This window comes from Choloepus didactylus, chromosome 19, assembly GCF_015220235.1.
Source record: "Choloepus didactylus isolate mChoDid1 chromosome 19, mChoDid1.pri, whole genome shotgun sequence".
Classification (NCBI taxonomy): Eukaryota; Metazoa; Chordata; class Mammalia; order Pilosa; family Megalonychidae; genus Choloepus; species Choloepus didactylus.
Window position 1 is genome coordinate 57,391,580 of NC_051325.1, and position 17,484 is coordinate 57,409,063.

Consider the following 17,484-nt stretch of genomic DNA (forward strand, 5'->3'; position numbering starts at 1 on the left):
ATTTGGCTAAAGAAAGCTCTTTGTTAAAAATAGTTCAAATATATCCATTGGCCTTTTCCCAATCTCTTGGTTGGTTAAGTGCATAGAATTGTGTAATTAATTTGTGCATAATTGTGAAGTCCCATTTAAATAATTTGGGATGCAGTTTTATTCATTTAGTTATGAAAATTATAAGTTGATCAGTATAACTTTAATATTATTAAACCGTGAATCAATTATTTTGCACTTGCATCTTTTGTGAACACAAAAGTGTGGGTGTAATTAACTTATGCTTGGCGAAGGAAAAAAAGCTTTTAATGGTTTTATTACCTAGTCTCTTATTGGCATACAATTTTTATTATGCAAATTAAAAAATTCTAAAAATGGTCTTTGGTCGTGTAAATAATGTTTAATGTCTATTGGCAACCAGAGTCAGTATCGTTATTATGTTATTTAATAGGGTCTGCATTTAAAAAATCATTTTCTGGGACTGTTAATTTATCTGCCTGAGTATTCAGCCAAAATCTAGAGAAGAATGTGCACCTGAATGATATTTAAATGCCTCTATGTTCCTACAATGTCTCTGATGCTTTATTCCTGGGGATTTTAGACTAACCTTTTGTTTTTCTCCCAGAGAGATTCAATGTGTATTTGATGCCATCTCCTAACTTAGATGTACATGGCGAATGTGCCTTGCAGATTACATATGAGCATATCTGTCTTTGGGACGTCCAGAATCCCAGAGTCAAACTCATCTCTTGGCCGCTAAGTGCCCTGCGGCGGTACGGACATGATGCCACATGGTTCACGTTTGAGGCAGGGAGGTGAGTTTAATAATTATTTTTCCAGATTTTGTTTTTTGTTTTTTTGCTTCAGACTCACATCATTTGGGATCTGGGTTTATATAGGATATCCACAGTGAGGCACACTTTGGGAGATTCAGAGGTATGATTGTGTCACGCTAGGTGTATTTGTAAAATATCATGTATTCAACATGTCTTGTTTTTCCAGTGCAGGATTCTAATGTTTCATGCATATGGTATGACCTTTCATTACACAGTTTGACTCCATACAACAAACTGAAGTGGAATTGGGTAAAAATGTACCATTTACTGGGTCAAACTGAACAGAAATACTGGTTTTTGGAAATGTCCATATTATTATCACTTTATGTTTCCTCCTCTGAACTAACTACAGCAGATTACCAATATGAGGGGCCACTGACATTTTTTGAAGTCACAGATTATTGACTTCCATGTATTTTGTTCACAGTATAATGAATGATGCAACTACTGGAAGAGCTTATCTCTAAAACTTGCTAATTGTGATACCCAGAAAGCAATTTTAAGGGCTTCCCTTTTTCCATTTAGAGGTTAATCTGTTAGAGAGGAGAGTGCCAATAAGATTCCAGTTGATCATTAGCTACAAAGAGATTCATCTAATGAACATTTTATTTCCCTTGCTCCCCAACCCCCCTTTCTCAGAATTTAAGCTCTTTTTTTTTGAACACCACAGATAAATTTTATATTTTAGCGTTTTAAATAACTAAGAAATACTACCCGTTCTGTATACGGCCTGATGTTACATTCAAGTTGAAAACGATCAACTTGTGACTTTTTTCTCCCTAATTTTGATTATAGGAGTGGACAGTTCTTCCTGACAGGAAAACAATACTTGACAGAAGGAGAATAAAAACCAAAGTTCTAAATAGTCAAGAACCTGAATCATGCGAGCATGTGACACTAACGCCCCTCAAATTAATCTGTTCATTCCATTTTAAACAAAGCCCAGTTATTTACATATCGTTTTTCAAAACTTGATCAATTCGTTTTTCTACTATTCTCCTAGAAAGTTTTTAAATTCTTTTTTCCAGTACAGCTCTTCTCTGAACAGTGTTCAAGAACCTGGAAATTGAAATATTATAAATGAGGTGGTGGATCTCCCAGAGAATATTAAGGTCATCACATTAAAAAAATAAAACTTTAATGTTCAAAGCAATGTTACTATTTTGTCAGAAAAACTGATTTATTATCCTCATGGGAAAATTAAGCATTGTTTGCTGCCTGGTTAATTTTCCCCCTTTGGACCTCAAAAATTATTTATGGATTAATTTCAACCAATGGAATCTAGCAGTAGATAGACTTTTCTGTCTACTATAGACGTCATATCATTTCCCACTAATATTTCCTATTGAATTCTGCATTGATCAAGACATTTGGGTACCTATTTTAGACAGGACTTATTCAAAAATTAATATTTTTCAGTTGTTCTCTGATTTGCTATTTATAACAGACAGTAATAAGAAAACAGTATGGCATTTTCTGATGATGTCTGAGGGCTAAAGCCTTTGTAAACTTTTGTAGCCTCTCATGATTATTTGAAACTTTTTTTGACATTATCTACATCTTTCAGGTATAAAATGAATCTACTTATATCATGCAAAAGTTTCTGTTTTTTTCATATTGAAATGTAGAACTGCTAAGGATCTAGGAGATTACTTTAAGAACTTTGATACTCCTCCTAAGTGCTATAGGAAACCCAAGAGATTTAAATGTAAGTGCACACACATTTGTGTGTGTTACGTGATCACACCTGGCCTTGTAAAGGGCGCTGATTGCATTTGGGCAGTAGGACAGAGGGGGCAGGTGTGGATGTGGGGAGATACTGAAGTAGCTCAGGTGAATGAAAGAAATGGTGGAATGAAAGTATGGATATAACGGAGACATAAATTCCACAATTTCATTCAACAGTCTTTGGCCAAAAGCAACAAAGTGCTGAAATGAAAGTGTTTTATTGCATGACTTTTATAGCTCTTAATGGTCTGACCTTTTGGGTATTTTATCTGGAAACTCAAGCAATTTGATTATTACAGTAACGATAACCATGGCGCACAGTGTTGCGCCTTAATATTGTAGGAACTCAGAGAATATTTATTAATTTTGAATAAATTCTTATTCAGTGGTTGTGCTTTGTGGGGCTGGTGCAAACTTGAGATTGAATGATCAGGAAGGAAAGTATCCGTATTGTATTCCTAGGATCTTACTCATTTCTCAAGGAGCACACTGTAGTGTAATGAGCAATGGTTTGGGAGTCAGGGAGACTCCAGGTTCCAAGCTGTACTCTTCACTAGCTGTTGACCTTGTACGAAGCGCTTAACTTCACCAAACATCATTTTTAAGGCAAGCCTATTACTATCTTTCTTTCAGGATTGTTTTAGGTAAAAGCACCTGTAGTAGTCTGGGCATCCAATGGCTACACTTAAATAGTATCTCTTGTAGTCTATTATGATTACTTTTGGACCAGTACTTGGGATTGTAGGACACAGACAGTGTTAAACCCAAGGCAGTCTTACTATTTTATATTTTGCCTGAAACTCAAATAAAGATGACTTTTTATAGTTGCCATCAAGATGCTCAGGATAATAAGATCATTTGTGTTCCCTCAAGCGTGAAGATTTCATATCTGCTTTGCTTTATTAGTGAAGATAATTTTTTCCTTGGCTATTTTTGGATGTGTTCAAAACAAGGCAGTTTCATATTAACTAATATAATTTTCTTCCACTCTCACAGCAATATATGGGCAGGAGGTGAGTTTCTCTAGGCAAAAAGTTTTTACATATCCAATGTGAGTCTGAAAAGATATCACAATATTCCCCTCTAGACCCAGGACTCGACTTTCCAAAGACTTTGGGCCAAGTTCTGTTCACCTGTAGCCTCCGTGAGAGTTGGAACTGAGTTCTATTCCTGTTTAGTGGCCCCATTTTACCCAAACAAAGCTGACATATGGGGAATGGGAGTTAAACTGGATGAGGACTTGGAGGAAATGAAATAAAATTATGGCTCTGCCACATCCTGGCTGTGGGCCCTTCAGTGAGTCTCCTGATGCTCTGAGCTTCTGTTTCCTCCACCTATAAAATGGGATGATCTATTTCTTGTCTCTCAAGATTGCCATGAAGATTAAACAAGGGCACATCCAAAAACACTTGGCATAGGGTCTGACCCATAGTGGGCATTTGTCTCAACCCAAACAGAAAAGGAATTCATTGACTTATGAAACTCACAGTCCAAAAAGCAGGGATGACTGCAAACTTGGCTTGACTCAGAGACCAATAATGACTCTAGTTTTCATCTCACTGTTCTGTTTCCTCTATGATGGCTTCACTCTGGCTTCACGTGGTGGCTGCTGGGAGCTTAGGGCTCATATTCCCACACCTCCAGCCAGTAGAAGAGAGCGAAATTACTCACGTTGGACACATTGCATCCACAAAGGGCCAGGAGCTATGCTGAGTACTTTATGCAAAGAACACAGAGTACCAATGGAATGGGGATGGTTCTCCCAAGACAAGGGGGTACTAGTACCGTCAGAAAGGGAAATGAATGTGAGGTTTTAAAAATAACTAACAAAAAGTGCCCAATGCAGCATTTAATAATTGCTTAAAGTCAATATGGCAAAGCAGCTATTTAACTGTAACAATCAATATCACTCAAAATGGTGCTGAGCTCCAGGACAGTGGCTGTCAAGTGAAAGCAGTTCCGGGACATGAAGCAGTGTCTGGAGACAATTTTGGCTGTCTGACACAACTGGGAAGGGGGATGGTGGTGCAACTGGAATCTGGTGCCTAGAGGCCAGGGATGCTGCTAAACCTCCTACGGCCCCCAGGACAGCCTCCCCTACCCCAACAAAAAATTATCAGGTCCAGTTATCTGGTTGAGAAACCCTTCTCTAGGATGTATATCAGACATTGAACGTCATCACTGATATTAATTGAGCACTTACTAAATGGAAGTCCTTGCACTAAGTATTTCCATGCACAGTCGCATTTATTCTACTCGCTGATCCGGTAAATCAGGTGATATTATTAGTCCCATCTTGAAAGGATGCTTGGGCATCTGTGTGACTGGTTCAAAGGCAGATGCTAGTTCATAGCCCCCTCTGGACTCACACTCAGCTTTTCTTACTACCCAACTCTCCAGATTTCGATGTCTTACTACAGTCATTCTACTGGGGCTAGTCTAGTTCTTGATTAACTTCCACTGCACTAAGGAAGAGGAAGCACAATTGCGTAACCAAAGCTCGCTAGAATAATTCTGAATGATCCTGCCAGAATATCACCCTTGCCATTTAAGCTGCCTCAATGTGAGGAAGGGTATCCATCAATAAGCCACAGATACCGGTAATTGAAATCTGCCTTCTGAGATGTGTTTTAATGTATATCTTCTTTCCTTCTGGAACCTTCTATTGGTTCTTTGACTTTGGAGTGTAGGCACAGACAACCAAGGATGGGTTCATCTATCCTGGACAGTGTAAGGTCATTAGGGGCTTCTAGACATTGCCCCTCCATACCCCCCACCACCATTAGTATAATCAAATTTGACCTCATCTCTATGTTTTTCTCCTTGAGGAAATTAAGGATTGAAATATAAAATTTTTAATAAAATGAATTGCACAATTAATTGCCATCAATTGTTCCTGGAGATAAAAAGACAATTTATTTAGGAGGCCAAGAGATATATTGTTTTTTTTGTTTGTTTGTTGTTGGAGGTTTTTCTAGCCTCATGTGTTTCTTTCTGCTTCAAAGCCTTTGGACCTCAGCAAAGTGCATAAGACTTACAGGGTTTGGATTTTTTACAGGAAGATTGCAACTGATACGAGCCTCTAACTGTGGCAACATACCCCAAGGAACACTTTTTGAAATGCTATTGTTTAAAAAAGGGTGCCAGGTGCCCAGTATATATCTCTGTTAATTTTACAGCTAGCTGCTGAGTTAGCATGCCTCAGTGACAGGCCTCGCCTCACTTCCTGAATGATTTAAATTAATATTCTGGGTTTCACACCTGCAGGAGTGAGAGAAGCACAGGTGACATTTGGCAAAAGGTACTAAATAATTACCTCACAGGAGCACCTCTTTGCCAGCCAGGGAGAGCCTCTCTCGTGCTTTTGACATCCTTTTAAGAGAAATTATAGGGATGCCAAGAATTTGTGAAATTACATACAGAAATACTTTCTTCTTAAATGGAATGCCCAGGCCTGTGAAACAGGTTTTTTTTTTTTTGGATATAAAGGCATCTGAACTTGGAAAAGAAATTATTCATTTCATGTGTATTTCGCCCTACAAACAAGCATAGCTGGTGAAATAAATATTCATGGAGAAGAGAATTTTTTCCTCCCCTAATTGGTGGTGTTTACAGATAAAATGACCATTATTCGGATTTAAATCTTTGAATATTTCTCTATTTGTTTTCCTGATTTTCAGCTACTTACACTCTAATTTTCGAATGTTCTATAGAGCATATCATCATTCTTATTAAAGAATTGAAAGCAAATGAGCAAATACAATGCGGTAAGTTCTGCCTGCTATGTCGAGGTGAGAGAATTGAATATAAATGTGCTGGATCTCTTTACGTTTGCTCAGAAGTGATATTCTGTTCTTATGCAAAACAAAACAAAACAAAAAAAAAGAACTGCAGTCATGCCATTTATTTGGCCACTCGTTCTTCATTAGCATTCATCTAAAACTTATTTTCATTAAAAAAGTAATGCATACTTATTATAAATATTCAAGTAATAGAGACATGTATGAAATCAGAAGGGGGAGTTTTTTTCTGTACTTCATAGAGTAATCTCTTTAATACTCATCTTGAATAGATGTTTTATTATTGCATGTCTACTCTTCCCCAGGGACTGTGTTGGGTGCTAAGGAGGCAAACACTGCCAGGCAAAGCCACCATGGCGAGAGGCTCAACTAGATCGCCTCAAACGCTGAGCTTCTGTGATTTTAGCATCTGAAATCCCTAGGGCAAAATTAGGCACCCATCAGTGCACCCCCATCTTGTGGCCATCTTCACATAGGTGATGGCCCCCTGAGGTGTGTGATCGCTTTACGTGTGAGAGTACCTCAGAATTCTAGAAGGGACTAGAAGGACTAGAAATAAATCATTCCTTCTTTCAGCAATTATTCAGAGTTCATCCCAAGGCTTTTCCAAACTGTGGGTGTAGCTGTGAATAAAACATGCAAGTATTGTTGTCCTCATGAAACTTATTCTCTAGAAGAGAGGGGATACATGCATAAGAAACATTTTCAGAAGTCAAATATGGTACGTGAGATTGTGGTACGTTCCATGATGAAAAACAAAGTTGGGAAGGGCAATGCAAAATGCCAGAAGAGGGGTGCAAGTTTAAGTCGAGTGAGCAGGGCCAGCAACGCTGAGTCAGTACCTTTTAAGTAAACGACTCAAATGGCTTTTGAGGTGAGAGTGAGCCACACTGGAACCCAGGAAGAGCACTGCAGCTGGGGGAAGGGGACGCACAAAGGTCCTGGGGGACGCAGACCTGGCGCATTCAGAGAAGAGCTGGGAGTCGGGTGTGATTGGGGCAGACGGAGGGAGAAGTGGGGCAGGGCAAAGGAGGAGGTGCAGCCAGCTGCGGCCACATGGGCCTTGAAAGACTCTTAATCTTAGATGGAGAGCCTTCAGGGACTGGTTAGCAAAGGGGTGACGTGATGTGACTTTTCTTCTTACTCGACTCCCCTGGCTAAAACCAGTGGAAGGGCATTGCCACCCTCAGGGCTGGGGCAGCTCCAGCAGATGGTTACAGTGCACATGGTCTAGCTGACTTGTTCTGAAGTGAAGGTGACAAGGATTTACTCACAGATGGGATGTAGATCAGGAAAGAAAGAGAGGTGGTCGAGAGCAGCTAAAGCCTCAGGATTGGGGTCCCCGGGGGCAGGGCTGGGGTGGGGGTGAGGCTGAGCCGGAGGTCAGCGTTGGACATGGTAACATCAAAGTCCCTACTAACCGGGTTTGTTATCCTGTCGGGGATTAATAAAAGGCTTCACATTGTGTTTGGGTTTAGAAACTTAAAAACACTTCTTATACCACAGCACAAAGAACATGTGAAAATGCTTCCTCAACATTAGAAGTTAGATCTAGGTCATGGCATAAAATGTGAAAGCAAAAAAGAACAGAAACAATTAAAAAACTACCACTGTCTCTTTTATTGGCCATATTTTATGACTTCATGTAATTTTTTTTTTTTTAACAAATCTTAAAGTCCACAAAACACAAGGGTTAGAACTTGTGTCTGAAAGAGATAAGGATGGTCCCTGTGCACATTTAAAGGAAAGCTTACTTTCTTGGGCCTTGGTGGTTAGGAAACTTGAATGACAGTGGTCTTGAAAATTCAGGATAAAAACAGCATGTCAAGGGGCAATTTGAATTGGGGTGTTTATCTTTATCCTGCCCACCCAGCTAATAAGCTTTGTGTCCTGTAAGGTGTTAATATTGTAGAACAAATACAATAAAACGTATACAGTAACTGGAGAAGCCAAACGCTCAGATTTTTGCATCATCAACTTTCTTTAAAGCTGATTCTTTTCTTAAAGGGAGATTCACTTTTTTTCTGAGTTCATATTTTCATTCTCATGGAATTTTCTTAATCTGTTTTCACACACCCATGACCCAAACGGAAACCTTCCCCCAGCCCCACACATTCCCTCCCACCCATCTGTCCTTCTCGCTTCCCCGCTTCCCCGCTATGTCCTGAGCAGGAGCAAACCCACGTTTACTTGAAGGGAAAGGTACAGTTGTGGCTCCCTCAGGAGGTTTTCCCTAAGGGCCTTGCCCTCATTGGCTTTGGCATTTTAAAGGACTATAATAATAATAATAATAATAATGTCTTAATTAAATACTTACTGTATGTTAGACCCTTTGCTAAATACAAAACGCAATCTCCCACGGCCTCATGAGGTTTTGTGTTCTTATCCCTCATGTTTTAAGATATGAGGACACGGAAACTTATTGCAAGGTCAAGGAACTTGCCCAAGGTCATGACTCCAGCATGTGAGGGAGCTGGGATTCCGCTGAGACTTCTGTCTCCCACACCGATATTTCCCAAAAGATGGGACGATTTTAGGCATCCAAGACATAAGATTAAATAAATGTGAGTCTCACAGTGATAGTTATTTTCTTTTCAATTTCCTTTTTTGATCCTTTGATTAAATCATGGGGAAAACTTTCATTTTGGTGCTGGTGTGTCTTCAACGCATCTCTAATGCTTTCCTGGGTTCCTGACAAGTGGGAAAAAGTCCAGCTCAGAACCTGGACAGCAAAAGGCCCTAGACAGAGTTCCACTTGTTGTTTTGTTTTCATGGTATTTTCTTTGTCTGCCTTCAATTTATAGCAGTGCATACTGATTTATGATACAGATTTGATGATTCCACTTGCAATATATTTGCTTAAGAAAAAAAAAGTGGGTTGATTAAAAAATCATTACATAGATGGCACCAAGATTTGACAAACACAACGAAAGTCATATGTGAATGACTGATGTCTGGCAAAAATTATACCGTACTCTGAAGCCTGAGCATAATGCCACACAGTGTCTTACATTCCCATATCCCATCCTTCTGGTCACAGCCAGGGCCAGAAAAACAGTCGCAGTTGCAGGCTGCCTCGACTGCCCTGAGCTGGCCAACATGCATGCGAGGCACTAGGAGAGTAAACTGCTGCTTCTCGAGTGGGGTTCATTCAAGCAGGCAGAAATGTCAGTGCCTGGAAGTGGCAAGAACACACAGCCATAAAACTGCAGCTTCGACTCCTCACTCTGAGTCCAATCCAGTCTGTGGCAAAGCAACAGTTCTCCTGAGCTCAGAGTTCTCTAGTGCATGCAACCTCTTTCCATTTAAGTGTAACTCAGTTCTCTCTCCTCCCCTTGTGTTCAGCATCTTTCAGTGGTTATCAAAGGGGCATGTGCCCCAAGGGAACATGGGGCAGTGCCTGGAGAGAAAAGTGTAGTTGTCATGACTGGTTGGGGGTGCTACTGATGTTTAGTGGGTAGAGGCTAGGAATCCTGCGAAAAAACCCTGTACTGCACAGGATGGCTGCCCCAACAGACATCTGCGCAGCCCCAAAGGTTAATAGTGTTGATGGTCTATATTACAAGCGCCTAACAAACTCCTCTCCAGATTTTTGCTTTATGATGGAGCAACCAGATGTCATATTGTTAAGCCTCTTATTGTTTGCTTCATTTTGTGTGTGTGTGTTTACTTGTCATAGTGTCATCAGCAGAGACAGGGAACCCCACTGCCATAGCCATGGAGGTTGGAGTGGAGTGGAGTGGCAGGTACATTTCAGCCTCATCTCCATTTGTTCAAACTTTGTAGCCCACCTCACTTTAGTGCAGGAAAGAGCTGCAGTTTTCTTCCTTCTAATTCTGCATCTCTCTCCATGAGCTGTTTCAGATCAGTTTCTTTCAGTTTTCTGGCCTCCTAATCCTCTTTTTATTATCTAACTCTGATACCCACCCCCTCTTCCCAAATATACATTTTTTTCTTAATTGTGCCTCTGACCAATATGGCTCATTTAACCTTACCTTATTCTTGAATCTTTTCACATGTGCAGCTCTTTTCTTGTCAAATACATTGCATGCTCTTCAAAGAAAAAAACCCATGTCTTTTCCTTCACAGCAGCTGTTATGGTTATGCTTTGCCTCATGGTAGGTGTGACAAATACCTTAAGTCCTTCAATTATAATATGTCGTCAAATATAAAATGCATCATTGATTTAATAACAGCCTTTGCAGTTTAGGAGCTGAGAGAAGAAAGTTCCTTAAATATTCATGTTGAGTACCAGATGTATCGTGCTTTCAGCAATGTCCCAATATTCTAAACACACACATATGCACAAAATGTGTTATGGAATTGAGGAAATATGGAACTTATTCATTTACTGGCTTATTCTTATTTCATAAGTTTACTTATTAATACTATCCAACATGAGATCATTTTAGTTTTCATAAATTCAGTTAGTATTTTTCCAATAAAATATGTTGATGTGAAATGTCATTGGCAAAGGGAAGAAGCAAAGTTCCTACAAGCTGGGCATCCAGTGCCTATGAAAAAATTAGAGTCTGGGTGGCGAGTGTTTGAGGTGGTTCAGCTGCCCCTTGTCCCATGCCTACCCAGCATGTTGGAGTCACTGAACTTCATCCCACCTCAAGGCTTTATGTCTGCACTTCTTTCTATTTGGATGATTCTTCCTGCTTTCTCTTCCAAACTCCTCATCTCCCCAGGGTGGCTCAATGAATTCTCACTTTACTTGCTCAGGGCAGCTTGGGTGAGGTTCCCTGTTCTTCAGCAGCTATTTACTGAGCACCTAATTTAGGCCAAATCCCGTTCTAAGTACTTGTCTTAGTTTCCTAGGGCTGTTGCAGCAAAGCACCACGGGCTAGGTGGCTTGAAACAGAAATTTGCTGTCTCATAGTCTGGAGGCTAGAAATCTGAAATAAGGTTTCGACAGAGCCATGCTCCTGCTGATGTCTGTAGGACAGGATCTGCCTCACTTCAGTTTCTGGTGGTGGTGTGCTGACAATACACGGTGCCCTACCTCTGTTTCCATGCTTGTGTCCAAATTTCCTCTATTTGTAAGGACACCAGTCATATTTGATGAAGTGCCCACCCGACTCCAGTTTAATCTCATTTTAATTTGCCTAATTCCATCTGTGAGGATTATTTCCAAATAAGGTCACATTCTGAGGTACTGGGGATTAGTACCTCAGTCTCTTTTGGGGGTGGGGGTGGGAAACACATCTTAATCCATAATAGCACTGGTGGGAAAACTGGATAAATGAGAAAAAATTCCATACCTTCACAGAGCTTATATTCCAGGGAAGAATGGAAGCTCACGTTAATTGAAGGCTGACCTCGTGTATTTTACATATCTTATTTGAATGTGCAGTAAATCTCGCTGATCATAGCTGTCATTACATATTTTATAAATGGGAAAACAGGTTTACAGGAGTTAAATGGCTTGTACAAGGTCTCAAAGGTGGTAGGGGCAAATCCAGCCAGGAAATCCTGAGCCCGAGATCCTACCTCAAATTCCACACTGCCTCGATGTGTATGTGTTGTATGGATGAATGAATGAATTTCTCAACACTTTCCAAACTCTTGGATTCTTCTGGACTCTTGGCCAATTGCATAATCCATGGTTTGGAGTGATAGGTATATCATTTAGGGAAAGTGATTATTGGGACACTGAAAACTGTAAGTGCATCTATATGGCAACAATTTTCTTATATCGAAATGCTTTATTTTCTTAGTTTGCCAGGCTGCTATGGCAGATAGCACGTACTGGGTTGGCTTAAACAACAGGAATTTATTGGCTCATGGTTTCAGAGGCCAGAAGTCCAAATCAAGGCCTTAGCTGGAAGGCTGGCTTCCTCCTGGGGTCTGTAGCATGCTGCCTGGCCAGCAAGCCTGGGGTTCGCTGGCTTTCCCAGCACATAGTGCTGTCTTCTCCTTTCTCTTCTGGGTTCCTGCTGAATTTCGGCTTCCAGCTCCTCCTCATGTTTTCTCTGTCTCTGTATGATTTTCTTCTGCCTCTAGAGGATTCCAATAAGCCAGATTAAGGCCCACCCTCATTCAGGTGGGCTGTGTCTTACCTAAAATAACATCTTAAAGAGATCCTATTTACAATGGGTTCACATTCCACCCCAGGAATGCAGGTCAAGATTAAGAACTTGTCTACATGGGGATCCATAATTCAATCTACCACACTTCACAGAGGACATAGGAAAGGCCAAACGTAAGCTCCTTATTTTGGCTTCTCGGCGTTTCTGTGGTTTCTGTTAGTGTAAGGCCATAAGGAAAGAGCATTAGGGGACATTTGGAACTGCTTTGGATGCTTATAGAACATCCAAGGTAAAAATCAATTGGTAAAGAGAAAGAAGGTAATTAGGATCTTAAAAAGTCAAAACATGTGGATTTGCTAACCCATTAGAAAATCTTTGGCCTTTATTGTGCTTTTTCCCCAGATGAGAAGGAGAGTAGTGTATTAGGTTATATAAGACCATTAGCTTGTTTGATGTGCTTTTCCTGTTTTTCATTTTTTTTTTTTTTTGTCTTCTTACTTGCCTTGGGGAGTCAGCCCATTATATTATTTTGGTGGAGACCTGTAGTAACATTTTAATGGGTTGTAAACTGCTTATGAAACAGCACCAAACATATCTGTTGGGAGGGTTTGTGAATGAGCTAGAAGGTGTGTGTAGACATCTGCAGGTCAGTGTTTGTTCATTAGCAAGTTCCTGGTTCATGCTGTCTGAAAGATATACTGGGTTACAGTGTGAATATCATTTCTTACTGTGGGTTGCAGTTACAAAACCTTTAAAAGGACTTGATTGTCAAGTTTGAGAAACACAGTTGCAGGGTGTGATATTAATCAATCATCCTGTGGTGTTTCTCAGTAACAGGTACCTTCATCCTTTCTGGAACCAAGGACGGTCTATAAAGACATTTATATATACATATATACATACCTCAGTCTTAGGGGAAGCAAAAGGCTACTTCTTCCTCTTAAAGCATTGATTATCTATTTGATAGGGAAAGACATGCAAAAAACATAAGACCTTGCAGAACTAGATGCCAAGTAGTATATTCAAGTGTATACGAATAAGGAGGATATAGCAGTGAGGGTTGAGGCATTTTAGGAAGTCTTTAGGAAGGAAATGAGGCTTGAGTAAAAATGCTTTTCATTTTAGTTTTTGTTTTTTTGGAGTAGAATTACTTAATAAATGAAATCATATCATCAACCTCATGAGCTAGTTTCTAGCCTATTGAAAGAGCCATGATTCTTTGTATTTCTTCTTCTTGCATAGCCTGTATCAGTGAAATTCAAGTTAGAGAGGTTTGCCTAATTATGTAGGCCATGCCATATTGGCAGAAAACTGCCATATCACCACTGTGTAGGCCAAGTGCAAAAAATTAGATAGGGATAAATCTCCCTGTGTTGTTGAAATAATTGCACAGACCAGAAGAGATAAAATAATCAACAGTGGTTTGGGTTGGAAGCTTTTCTTGGTTTTCATGTTGTGTTAAAGAATTCTGTAGATGTGAGCAAAAATCAGGCATTGAAATCAGTATTCAATTTTTCAGCAAGAGAGTCTGACATAGAAGGAGTGGTATTATGTCAGAATAATTAGATTCTTAAAGAAAAAAAAAAACAAACAAAAACATCCTCTTAGTTTATCATTGACAAATGTGGGTGTCAAAATCAAAGCTTTTTCAAATGCCCCTGCACATGATTTTGTCCAAGTTCTTTTAAAGTCTAAAATATGTTTCATAATTAAAAAGCATTTATGAGGTTCTTGCCTAATTGTGTGTCAATCTCCCTTTTCTAAATGGAATTGAATTCTGTTTTTAGTGGTCTGAGGTGGAGATGATCTTCTTTGCACACTTGAGATTAATTACCAAATGCATGCAGCTGTCCTTGCAGAACTTCTCTTATGCTCCTTACATGAATTTCAGTACAGTTATGCTCATTAAAAAAAAGTCTTAGCTGCATTTGATTCATTTGACTGAATAGAAGCTCAAGTAAATTTTGAAGGAGGATTTAGAAATGAAAGACACATTCAAGTCATTGTCTAAAGAAAGTTAGGACACAACCTGAGCAAGACATAGGATCCTCCTTTCCCTTCTGAGCTGAATAGCATAGATTCTGATGAGAATGTTTTCATGGACTATGACGGGAAATGCAGTTGTGCAGCTGTACCTCTTTAAGGAGGAGTAAGGTGAGGTATTAGAATTATATGCAACCTCAAGAAAGTTTCTCCCTCGCTTTGTGACTCAAAAAACATTCTGCACTGTGTTAGCCTGGAGTGATTGGTTCCCTGCTCATATTAATAACAATTAATTGCACACTGTGAACTTTTGAATCTAGTTAACTTTGTTTCTCTAACGTGAAGAAGAATTCTAATGTTATTTTTAAAAAAAGACAGGTGTAACCTCATGAAGAATCTTCTAGGATCTTAGGGCATCAATTTTCTAGGAACTGGATTTTCAGAAGCTTTTTGTTTTCGTTTTTACAGGAGGTGTGAGACTGGTGAAGGGCTGTTTATCTTTCAGACGCGAGATGGGGAGGCCATCTATCAGAAAGTCCACTCTGCTGCCTTGGCAATAGCCGAGCAGCATGAGCACTTGCTACAGAGCGTGAAAAATTCAATGGTAAGTTTGGAATTTCTTCCTTATGACTCAGCGTATATGTAGAATGTAATTTGGGAATCTTTGTGTCGAACAATATGGTCAGCATTTTTTGAGTATAGGGTTTACTCCTACACTCAACAGTGTATGACTAGGATTAAATGTCATCCTTCAAAAGCCCTAAGTGGCCATTTGCTAACATCATAACCATCTTCCCTCATCATTTATCTACTTTGCGATTCAATTATTTTATGTGCATATCTACATTAAAATCAATCTGGATGTGTATAGATATCTATAGACATGGCTATGTGGATTATCTACGAATGGATGTGTATTTACAGCTAGAACAGAAATGATAACCTTGAATGCCAACATGAGCCAGAGAGGAAACAAAAATAAGAGAAGAGAGCTCAAGGGAAACGAGTGAAATATGAAAAGCTCATGACCAGGCAACCGTTGACATGACAGTAGAGGCTACTTGTAGGTAAATCTCTTGGTTTTTGAAGAGAAGCTAAGGATTTGGATCTGTATATAATATCTTTCAGTTTGTAACTGTTGGAAATTAATGCTAGTCAAAACAACAACGACAAAAAATAACTCTGTGGGCCAAAGGAAACATGTCTGCAGATAACATGCAGCCCATAGCTGTGCATTTGCAATCTCTGATTGATAAACCTTAATAGTCATTGATGGATAAAGATGCCACAAATTCAAATACACATGAGTGTACATAAACACTCTCTCTGAACTACTCTCTGTTCATTGCATTGTGCTCAGGATTGTGAGTTGCGTGATTCTTGAGTTTCTTCTTCAAGGAGAGTAAATTCATGAAATCTTAAATGAGTGCACCACAGTTAACACAAATCATGAGCTGTAACTGCAAATGCATGCATATAACTTTATATCTGGAAGGAAGTATGCAAAATCAAAAGGAGCTGGTCAGCATGGTAAGATTAGTGTAGTTGGAAAATTCATCATTTAAACATGTGGGTGGTTGGATTTTTAAGAAGGGGAGAAAGCATGCCAATAATGTAACCTAGTTCCAAAGCAGTACCAGATTGGTATTCTTGGGGGTTTTAGAGAAGGGCCAGCAAACCTTTTTCTGTAAAGGGCCAAAGAGTAAATATTTTAGGCTTTGCAGGCTGATATGATCTTTGTCATAAAGTATTCAATTGTGCATGAAAAGCAACCTGTTCTAGTTCGCTAATGCTGCTGGGATACAAAACATCAGCAATGGATTGGCTTTTATAAAGGGGGTTTATTTGGTTACAAGATTACAGTCTTAAGGCCATAAACTGTCCAAGGTAATGCATCAACAATCGGGTACCTTCACTGGAGGATGGCCAATGGTGTCCGGAAAACCTCTGTTAGCTGGGAAGGCACATGGCTGGCATCTGCTCCTGAGTTCTGGTTTCAAAATGGTTTTCTCCCAGGACGTTCTTCTCTAGGCTGCAGTTCCTCAAAAATGTCACTGTTAGTTGCTCTTGGGGATTTTTCCTCTCTTGACTTCTCCAGAGCAAAAGCCTGCTTTCAACGGCTGTCTTCAAACTGTCTCTCAGCTGCAGCTAGTCTCTCAGCTTCTGTGTGTTCTTCAAAGCATCCCTCCTTGGCTGTAGCAGGTTTGCTCCTGTCTGAGCATATATAGTGCCCCAGTAAACTAATCAAGGCCTATGCTGAATGGGCGGAGCCACACTTCCATGGGAATTATCTAATCAGAGTTATCACCTACAATTGAGTGGGTCACATCTCCATCGAAAGACTCAGTCAAAGAATTACAATCTAATCAACACTAATACATCTGCCCACACAAGATTACATCAAAAATAGTGGCGTTTGGGGGGACATAATACATTCAGACCAGCATACAACCAGAGACAATATGTAATCAAATGGTTGTGACTGTGTTCCAATAAAATTTTATTGATGGGCACTGAAATTAAACTATTATTCTTTTGATTTTTTTCCTTAACCATTTAAACATGTGCAAACCATTTCAGCTCTCAGGTCACACAAAAACAGGTAGTAGGCTGGATTCGGCCCACAGTCCATAGCTTGCCAATCCCTGTCTGAAAGGAGCAAGTGCTCACAGCGAGCCAGTGCTGATCTGAGCATTTGTGAGAAAGTAAGACTGTCTGGTAAATGTAGGTGCAATTTTGGAGGTGGTGATAATGGGCATGCTCTGGAGCCCTGCAGAGCTAAGTTCAGTGCCATCAAATTGTGCTCATGGAGCCAGACCTAGATTGAGTAACAATTTTGAAACTTTTCAGCTTTATCTAGAAAAGGAAAGTTCTTGATATCTCTAAGCTATGGTTTCCTCTTTTGAAAAATGGGAATGGTCAAAATATTTATTTTAAATGCTTCTTGTGAGGTTTAAGTGAGAAACGCATGTAAGGCATTCAGCACAGAAGCTATCATATAGTAAATATCAGTCAAAGGTAGCTATTCTTACTACTATTATTGATAGCTGAAACATCATTAGCATTGCTATTAATAGCTCAGCATCTAGTTGATCCAGACTGATCTTAACAATG

At 39.7% G+C, this 17,484-nt stretch overlaps 1 protein-coding gene across 1 annotated transcript in view; it reads left to right on the top strand.

The window, feature by feature from the left end:
- DOK5 (docking protein 5) overlaps nt 1-17,484 on the top strand; it is a 159,761-nt gene that overhangs the window by 108,294 nt on the left and 33,983 nt on the right. Inside the window, exons 5-6 of the mRNA XM_037812148.1 lie at nt 614-803; nt 14,839-14,974. Coding sequence (XP_037668076.1) covers nt 614-803; nt 14,839-14,974 — 326 coding nt within the window. The remainder of the gene's footprint in view (nt 1-613; nt 804-14,838; nt 14,975-17,484) is intronic.